General features: G+C 48.0%; 1 protein-coding gene across 1 annotated transcript in view; it reads left to right on the top strand.

The window, feature by feature from the left end:
- The window catches only part of LOC119573543 (endothelial transcription factor GATA-2-like), an 81,111-nt gene that overhangs the window by 70,055 nt on the left and 1,056 nt on the right, over positions 1 to 10,000 (top strand). The window contains exon 5 of the mRNA XM_037920756.1: positions 8,425 to 10,000. This exon is cut by the window's right edge and continues 1,056 nt beyond it. Within this exon, the coding sequence (XP_037776684.1) occupies positions 8,425 to 8,790 (366 nt within the window). The 3' untranslated portion in view covers positions 8,791 to 10,000. The remainder of the gene's footprint in view (positions 1 to 8,424) is intronic.

Raw genomic sequence — 10,000 nt, 5'->3', positions numbered from 1 at the left:
AAGAGAGAGAGAGAGAGACAGAGAGGGAGAGAGAGAAAGAGAAGAGAGAGAGAGAGACAGAGGACAGAAAGAGAAAGAGAGAGAGAGAGAGAAAGAGAGAGAGAGAGAGAAGAGAGAGAGAGAGAGGAGAAGAGAGAGAGGGCAGAGAGAGAGAGCGAGAGAGAGAGAGAGAGAGAGCGAGAGAGAGAGAGAGAGAGAGAGGGAGAAGAGAAAAAAGAGTGGAAGAAACAGGGAGTCAAATGAGGATCGCACGAGATGAGAGAGATAGGAGAGCGGAGGGAGAATGTGGGGGCGTGGAAGGGGGGAGAGGAGAAGAGAGAAGAGGAGAAGGAGAAAAGCGGATGTGCGGAATGCGGGGAAAGAGGAAGAAATGGGGGGAAAGAACAGGACAGAGATCGATTATCAGGGTAAATGTTATTGGCTTATGCTAACAGGACAGAGAAAGAGAGGGGTGAGGATATAAGGAAGGGAAAGAGACAGCAAAAGAGAGAGAGGGGGAGGTGGAGGGAGCAGAGGGTAAGAAAACGGAGAGAGGAGAGTTAAAGGAGGGAAGAGAGGGAGGGAGGAAGAGAGAGAGAGAGAGAGAGAGAGAGAGAGAGAGAGAGAGAGAGAGAGAGAGTCATAAAGAAAGAAAGAGTAATGGGCGCCGGAGACAAAGCCATAGAGAGAAGAGAGAGAGGGGGGGACTTAAAAGTAAAGCATTTAAATATCGCCAGATAACAACTCCAATTATCTCACCGATAAGTCCCGTTCTGCCATCTCGAAATCTAGCTAATTCCGCGAGCCTCCTCCCTTCTCTGTCTCGCTTTATCCAGGCCCTGTTTACCTCTCTCCCAAACAACGTAATCGCAAAAACCTTTCGGGAAAAGAAAAGACAAAAAAAAAAAACTGAAAAAAAACTTATCTTCGTCTCCAAAGAGGCCGCAAGTCTACCCAGGGTAAGAGCGAGGTACCAGCGCGTACCACAGAACACAGGGCCAAGAATGCCTCGAGCTGGCACTAGAGAGATCAAAGGGAGCATCTCCTCGAACGCCTCCCAAAGAAAACGCTAAGTTCTCGCTCCTCCCGACGATGTGCTCGCCTGCTGATGTTGCTTCCCTTATGAACACACGATTATCACTCCATTTAACCTCTTCCCCTTTCTCCTCTCCTCTTCTTTTCTCTTTCCTCTCCCCACTTCCCCTTTCTCCTCTGTCTATCCTCTTCCCCTTTCTCCTCTCTTCTCTTCTCTTCTCTTTTCTTCCCCTCTTTCTCCTCTGCTCATTTCTCCCGCGTCTCTCCTCTTCTCCTTTCTCCTCTCTCTTTCTAGTCTTCCCCTTTCCCCTTCCTGCCTCATCCCCTTTCTTTCTTCCTCATCTAGTAAATATTTTTGGCAAGGTTCATCGGCTTGGTAATTATGTAGTAGTGTTATTGTTGTTTTTCCGCAAGATTAGGCTCAGTGTTGGGGAGTTTCGTTTTCTTCCAAGACCGCGCTGTGGTGTTGATTTTCCTGTGCGCGTTAGAATACCCCTGACGTCATGCGGTAGGAAGGGTTGCTGATACCTGTTCCTCATGCTGAAACCATCTTGTTTTTCCCTCCGCAATAACCCGGGCAATTCGCACATCTTCACTCCTTGAAAACGATGATAAAACGGCGAAAGCTCTGACAGAAATATCGAAATCGCATTGTTTACTATTCGCTCTTTAAGGGGTGTATGTCATAGAGTAGTATTTTTCATTAGATTGCACATTACAGGTCGAAATCAGTTCGAGTTTTGTGCGAATTTCTGAAGCCATCTAGAGCTTACTCGGAGCCATGTTTGTCACCATTTGCTTGGGAACTTTGCGTGTCTCCGTGAAGTCATATATTACACTGGTCTCTAAGCCAAGCATCGCTCGCTACGTCTCTCATCCTTTATTCCTCGTTCTTTGCACTTCCTTTATTGTCTTCGCTTTACTCCCATCATCTCGGAGGCGCCGGAATGTCGGGGAGGTCGTAGCTCCTTCTCGAAAGACCCAGTCTCTCGAGCGGTAAAAATATGGAATGATATGGAGCCGGCGGCATCCGGGACCTGAGCTACGATGGCACCGAGGCACCGAGGCACTCCCCAGCTGGCTCTCTGCACTCCTGCCCCCCCCTGCTCCCTCCCCCTCGACTCTCCTCCCACCCCTCCTCCACCACCCCATCACGACCACCACTGCACTGCTCAACACGCCCTTGCTCCTGGCACCCCTACTCCCTCTTATCCCCCTGCTCCCCCTCCTCCCCCTCCTCCCCCTCCGTTACCCCATCCTCCCCATGCTTCTGATTTTTCCGTCTGCCACTTTTCTTCTTTCCCTCGCCTTCTTCCCTTTCTCTTATCTCTTTCTCCATTTCTCTCCGTCCCCCTCCTTAACTACACCGCGAAATAACCCTCAAAGTGCCCGCTCTCGAACCGCAGTTTATCGTCGGATCCTGATGGACTGCCATGACCATCCATTTCCATACTAGTTCCTCCTCCCCTCCATCTCCCTCGCCCTCGCCCCCCTCCCCTTCCCCTCTCCCCTCCCCCTTCCCCTTCCCCCTCCCCTCCCCTCATCCCCTATCTTCTTTGTTCCTCTTCCGCTCCGCAACCCAGTCTCTTCCCTGTCCCCTTCCGCCTCCCCTTCTCCACTCTTTCTCTACCTCCTGCTTCACCCACCCTTCCCTTTCCCTCCTCGCCCCCTACCCTGCCCATTTCTCCTCCTCCTCCCTCGCCCTCTGCTCCCACTCTTCCTTTTCCCTTCCTTCCTATGCCTATTTCCTTTCATCTGTCCCTTCCTTCCCTCCCTTCCTCCCCCTTTCCATCCTTCCCTCGCCTTGTTTCCTTCTCTCCCCTTCATCCCCTTCCCTTTCCTTTCCATTCCATTCCATTCAATCCTCTTCCCCTCCTTCTCTTCCCCGTCCTTCCCTTCCCTTTCCTTTCCGCCCTTCCCCCTTTCCTTCCCTTCCTCTCCCTTCCCTTTCCTCCCCTCCCTTCCCTCCCCTATCAGCATCCGCGGGCAAAGAGCGCCACATAAAAGCAGGTTTGTTGATGATGTTCCCGATTATCCGCGCCATCGTGAGTTCCTCGGCCACGGCGGGATGCGGATAATTACGCCCGCGCGCCGTGGCTTGCGGGCGCGCGGGCGGAGGGGGCGGGGGGTCTCTTCGCCACTCCGCCATTCCGTGTGTCTCCGAACACATCGCCGCCCACGCCCAGGACCCCGCCCACCCCCTCGCGGTCCCGTGGTCCCGTAACTTACGAGCTGCAGCCGTCCCCACTCATCACTCATGACTCAGCACTTCACGAAGCCATGCAATGCGACTCTTGCAGCTGACAAATGGATCCATAACCTTCCAGACCTTGGCTTTTCATTACGAACATACGTCAGTCACTCCAGTCAGTGTATTTGGCTAATACTCATTTCATTCAACCCATTCATATAGTAATCACTTCAGTCAAGCTATGTAATCATTACAGCAGCACCTAATCCTGAATGACGTTAGGTTTCATCTTTATTACTTACTTTTTATTAGGTTTTCATAACTGTTTCAAAATATGTGTTTCTCATCAGCAAAAGGTAGCGATGACTTTGTTACTAAGGTTATAAAGCGGTCTGATATTATTTACGTTCTCTTCATTAGAATGACTGCATATAACGTCACTGACCTTTGTTTATAGCGTATAATCATATTTGTGTTATCTACATCACTATTAATGCTCTCTAACTCTTTAATTACCTCCCATCTATAGGAACCATTTCGTCTGAATGAAATTCTTAGGAATCTAGTAGCTTTGATTGCGATTCTTGCATGAGACTGAAAAGCCAGAGGCGATGCGGGAACAGTTCATCACCGTGATTATAAGATTAAGGTTACTTCGCTTTGATAAAAAGATGGATATAAATCACAGACGAGCATTTTTTTTGTAAAAAGAACTAACTGGCTAAAAACAAAGGAGAGGAAATGAGCTAAAAAGTACTTATATAGAAAAAAAATAAAGCGTTTTATGCAGAGGGAGCGCCGCCCTTTGCAACCCGGCGCGACCTTTCGCCTAAAAAAGAAAAAGAAAACCAAAAAGAGGAACCACAGAAAAGGCCCCGCCCGTGCTGAGACGCTTTAAATCATTATCTCCAACGGAGCCGCCCACGCCAAGCGTTCAGCCCGAAACTCGTAGATAAACCTTTGATGAACACCCGCGGGAGCTGCACCGGGTACACTCCGAAGGGGGTAAGAGGGGCAGGAGGCCATGGATGAGGGGGACAGGGTGGGGGGAGGAGTCCATGGATGAGGGGGACAGGGTGGGGGGAGGAGGCCATGGATGAGGGGGATAGAGGACAGAAGGGGGGGAGACCATGGGGGAGGGAGACAGGGATGGGGGAGGCCACGGGTGAGGGGGACCGGGCTGGTGGGCGTGTGTTTGTTTACAGCGGAGGACATCAGCTGATTCCGGACAACAGACGGCCGGAAGTGGCAAGATTTTAAGCAGGGTCGGGTTGTGGTCACTAGGGAGGGGGGGGCGAAGGGGGGGCGGGCCGGATGAGGAGAGCCGGTTGAAGCTCATGCCCGGTATGAGGAGGCGATGAGATAAGGGGCGGCCGGATATAAAGCGGGGAAGATAGGGCGTCGAGGCCACTAACGCGAGAAGGCTTTGATGTTCATTTTTGGTGGGGGGGAGGGGGGAGGGGGGAGAGTACTGACATTTCATTTTTCCCTTTTTTCCTCTCTATCTATCTATCTATCAATCGAACTATCTATCTATCTACCTATTAATCTATCGGTGATTATTTATCTATATTTTTTCTTCTCTTTTTCTTTCCTTTCTTTTATCAGCCCCTCTTTCTCTCCCTCTGTGTGTGTGTTTGTATGTATGTATTTTTTCATTCTTCTACATGTATAATCGCCTGAATGCATATCTACATATATCTACTTAAATATACAATATGACTACCTCTATTAATGTGACTATTAACTCAACGAATGAGGAGGAGAAGAAGAGAAGAAGAAGAAGGGATAGATGATGATGAAGATGATGATGATGATGATGATGATGATGATGATGATGATGATGATGATGATGTGATGATGATGATGATGATGGTGATGATGATGATGATGATGATGATGATGATGAGAAGAAGAAGAGAAGATGATGAATGATGATGATGAGTGATGATGATGATAATGAGATGATGATGATGTATGATGAGAGAAGAAGAGAGAAGAGAAGAGTGATGAAGAGAGAAGAAGAAGAAGAAGAGAAGAAGAAGAAGAGAGAGATGAAGAGAGAGAGAGAGAAGAGAAGAAGAAGAAGAAGAAGAAGAAGAAGAAGAAGAATAAGAAGAAGAAGAAGAAGAAGAAGAAGAAAGAAGAAGAAGAAGGAAGAAGAGGAGAAGAAGAAGAAGAAGTAGAAGAAGGAAGAAGAAAAAGAAAAAGAAGAAAAAGAAGAAGAAAAAGAAGAAGAAGAAGAAGAAGAAGAAGGAGAAGAAGGAGGAGGAGAAGAAGAAGAAGAAGAAGAAGAAAAAGAAGAAGAAGAAGGAGAAGAAGAAGGAGGAGAAGAAGAAGAAGAAGGAGAAGCGTGCCTCAAATCGCCCCTAAATCGCCTCCCTTCTTAAAAGAGCGAATCTTAAGCCAACTCAAGAAAAGGACAAGAAATCACTTTCGTAAAATCGCCGAGAGTCAGGCCTTGAATGACATCAAGGGAAGGCCGACGAAGGGTGAGAGAGAAAAAAAGAGAGAGATAGAGAAAGGAAGAATAAAAAAGGGTCGGAAGAAGATGTTTTGGAGGGTTTAAAAAAAAAAAATGCACAGCAAAACATGAGGGAAAAAAGTTGATGTTCATCGCCGCAGACAGACCGACCGACTAATTGCCTGAGGTTTGGGGGGGGGGAGAGAAGGGAGGAAGGCAGGGGAGAGGGAGAAGGGGAGATAGGTGAGGGGAGAGAAGGGAGAAAGGGAGGGGAGTGGGAGGAAGGGAGGGGAGAGGGAAAAGGGGAGAACGGGGCGGAGGAAAGAGAGAGGGGGGAGAGAGGGAAAAGAGAGAAGGGGAGAACGCGGGAGAGAGAAAGGGAGAGGGGGAAGAGAGGGAAAAGGGAGAGGGAAAGAAAGGGAGGAGGGGAGGGAGAAGGGGAGGGACGGGGAGGGGAGAGGGAGGACGAAGGACTGCTTGGAAGGGCTTGGGAGAAATTGTGCCATTTGATACGCGATAACAGGGGAATTTAATTGTGTGTTCGTTTTCTTTCTTTTCCTTTTTCCTTTCCCTTTTCCTTTTCCTTTTCCTTTTCCTTTTCCTTTTCTTTTTCTTTTTCTTTTTTTTCTGTTTTTTGTTTTTTTTTTCCTTTCTTTTTCTTCTTCTTTTTCTTTTTCTATTTTTTTTTCTTTCTTTCTTTCTTTCTTTCTTTCTTTCTTTCTTTCTTTCTTTCTTTCTTTCTTTCTTTTACTTTCTTAAATTGTTAATTTTTCTTTCTTTCTTTCATTTTCTTTCTTTCATTTTCTTTCTTTCCACGGAGTTTATTCTCTACTTAACCTTCAAAATTTCCTTCTTTTTGGCCGAGTGTCAAGGCTTAGCACATCAACATGACATAATTCTCGTGAAAAAAAGGAATTTCCTCGTACCCCGCTATATATGTGTGCGTTCGCGTGTTTAAGTGTGTGTTTGTGTGTGCGTGCGTGCGTGTGTGTGTGTGTGTGTGTGTGTGTGTGTGTGTGTGTGTGTGTTTACGTCTCCTCTCCATCCCAATTTGTTAGTAAAATCTGCGCGAAAATCAGAATCGGCGGAAAGCCACAACAGATTTAAACACGTGATTATCTTTCCTACTTCAAGATTTCTTCGCAGTAATCCGAAATATTAAATTCTAATTAGCACGCCTATCCTTTACGCATATCAACCCCCTCTGTCAGCGTTCTTCTACGAGGCTGCAGATAATCGTGTAAGATCTTGAAATTAATGTTAGCGAGCGGGGCGAAGAGATTTGTCAGGCAGATACACCAGCAGAGCAGTAAAAGTGATTGATCAAATACATCCTCAGTCCGCGATGGTGCCTCTGCTATCTGGCCCTGAGTGGAAAATTCTATTACTTTGATTAGATGAGGTTCAGCGTTAAAAGGAACGGAGGAAAGTGTGCTAGAATTGCCCGGATACCTATCATGCAGTGACGGGATGGGAAGGCGTTCGGTGAGGCTGCGTTTGTGTGTCTTTTTTTATGTGAGGTTGTGGTTTGATACACAAGGACACTGATGTGTATATGGTTAAAATTTTTCTTTTCTTTTTTGAGAGACAGAGAGAGAGAGAGAGAGAGAGAGAGAGAGAGAGAAAATTATCCAGAGATATTAGGGATGATGTGTCAGCTTTCGAAAGGGATGGATTACGCTTGCCCCTCGAGATCGGAACCAAAGAAACCGAGAATATAGAAATTCCCGCAATGAAGCCAGATTAAGAATCAACTCGTCGGTTTAATAAATAAGTTTAATTCCATATATCTTTATCAATAGATTATGTAAAAGACGAAAATAATGTTATCATTAAAGATTGCAAAGATCAATCTCTAACTTCTTCGTTTTAGTTTTCGCTGATCGTTGTTATTGTTGTTTTGTTGTTGTTGTTGTGATGAAATCTTCCTGTACAGAAGGTACCAAAAGTCGTCCGATTACAATTTTAAATAATATATGCGGGTAAAATAAGGACTGGGGAGATGAACGTCCCCCTTTGCTTACTCACAAATGGGTAGCCGATCCAAAGCAAAGTCGGGCCAGATGCGCACGTCCCATTAGGCTAAAATGGCGGCCGGCGTGCGGAGAGGGACAAAACCCACATCATTTAGCCGGTCATCAATTTCCCTGAGGCGTGACGGCCGCGAGCCCCTCCCCGGAAGGCACGCAATCTCCTTTCTTATCGCCGCCCCCGCCTTCGCTATCGCTCCACCAATCGCCGGACGCCACCTGTTATCCGTCCACCAATCACCTATCAGCAAGATGGAAGTGGCTGCAGGCTTCCGCACGTTATCACGAAATTCCCCTTTGTTCCTTTCGTCAGTTCTGCTTCTGTTTTCTTTTTTTTATCGAGTCTGAGTGATTTTGTGCCATTTTCCAGATTTCTTCGGGGTCTTAAGGTTAACCCTTTTACAATCTCAGCGACTGCCCGTTACATCTTGCATACTTAATCTGCACTCTTCTTAGGCCTGTAATCTCGTGACTTACGATAATAGCTCAGTGTAGGGCGTGGTGCACGGCTGAGGGCGGCTTCCAGTAATGATTTTAATGATGTTAATGTTTTATGAGGGTCAGTGTTGTTAGTTTTGCCGTCGTTTTCCATATTAATGAAGTGTAGGAATACATTTTACAGGTACTTTTGAGGGACGTGTAACTTAAGATGGTGTATGAGTCACCGCCCAAGGGTTGATTTGTTTCTTTATTCTTGATCTAACACGCGGTTCCCTCTCCCGCAGGTGCCTCGGCCGCTGTCCATGAAGAAGGAGGGCATCCAGACGCGGAACCGCAAGCTCAGTTCCAAGTCGAAGAAGAAGAAGGGCATGCTGGGCTTCCCCGACATGCTGAAGCCTCTGGACAAGGGCGGCTTCGGCGGCTTCGGCACCGGCGGCTCCGGCTTCGGCTCCATGTCCCACTACATGTACGGCGGCCAGATGCACGGCTCCTCCATGGCGGGCGGCTTCATGTCGGCGCCGCCCATGCACGGCATGTCCGCCATGTCGGGCGTGGGGCTCGGCCTCTCCTCCACCTCCCAGATCCAGATCCCCTCCGCGTCCAGCTTAGGTCTGTCGTCGTCTAACAGTATAGTGGGCGCGATGGCCTAGGGACACGCCTCCGCCGACGGCCGCAGCAGTTTGCTAGCCAGTCTCAGCCGCGAGGGCGCCGCATCCTTCACCTCCGCCCCCCAGTCCATGGAGCTGGCGGATCCTCAGCCCTCGTTCAGCGGCGCCCACTTGTACCCCTCTGAGAGCGCCGCCTCCAGTGGGAACACCAGTGGAAGAGGCGGGATCGGGCAAGCAGGGTGTGGGGACGGGGGCGGCAGCGGTGGGTTCCTGGGCTCGATGCCCCCCCACCTGGCCTCCTCGTCCGCCTCCTCCTCCGCCACCTGATGCGGTGCTCGCAGTCGTCGTGCGGACCAACAGCACAGCCCAACCGGCGTCCATGTCTTTCAGGTGCTAGTGATAGGCAGTGTGTCCAGGGTGTGCGCCGCCGCCACACTCCAATACTCCAGCGTACTCTTCACCTCATTCCACTGACACTGTGATTTTCATAACCTTTCTGAGGTCACTATTTATTTGAGGGTCGCGGGAGACAGAGCTGGTCTCTAGGGGACTGCAGGACCAAGTCTTCCCTGGCGCCGCCTCACACACACACACACACATACACACAGTGGAGACCATACGCGAGGAACCCAGATCCTCCATGCCATTATTCAGGACTCTCGAGCCGTGTGGTATATATGTACATATATACTTAACCGAACTTTTCGTTCTCCCGAACAGTATGGACTCGAACCCAGTGTTAAGTTGAGTCAGCCCTTCTCATTTCAGCCCCTGCGGCAGCGTGCGGGTATTACGGCCCTCTTGTTTTACCTTTACTTTGCACAGCGGCAAGGTCGGACTCTCAAGTCCTCTCTTAGAAACTTCAAATTAACCCCTGGCTTTTAAAGTCGGTTTCTGATATTAGTAGCATCTACTAAACAGTGAATAACGTATAAAACCTTGAGCCAATGTAAAAGTTCAGAATGACTCCTGGCCAGGAAGAGGTCATGAGGTTTGTTTTTGTTTGTTTGTTTGTTTGTCAGATGGCGCACGTGGCGTGTACAGTACGAATGGCGAGTTGTAGATAAGTGACTGAATGTAAATTTGTTTATCTCTATAATTACTAGTCGGCTATTTTTATTATAACGTGTTTCCCTATTGGATTACCCTGGCCAAAACATTGAGTAATGTGATGCATATATTTAATATGAAATTTGCTTGTGATTAATATATATATACATAGATACATATATGATTTCTCTTGTACTAAAAC

The sequence above is a fragment of the Penaeus monodon genome, chromosome 5 (assembly GCF_015228065.2).
Source record: "Penaeus monodon isolate SGIC_2016 chromosome 5, NSTDA_Pmon_1, whole genome shotgun sequence".
Taxonomy (NCBI): domain Eukaryota; kingdom Metazoa; phylum Arthropoda; class Malacostraca; order Decapoda; family Penaeidae; genus Penaeus; species Penaeus monodon.
Note: the sequence above shows the minus strand (reverse complement) of the source record. Positions and strands in the feature narration are given on the sequence as shown.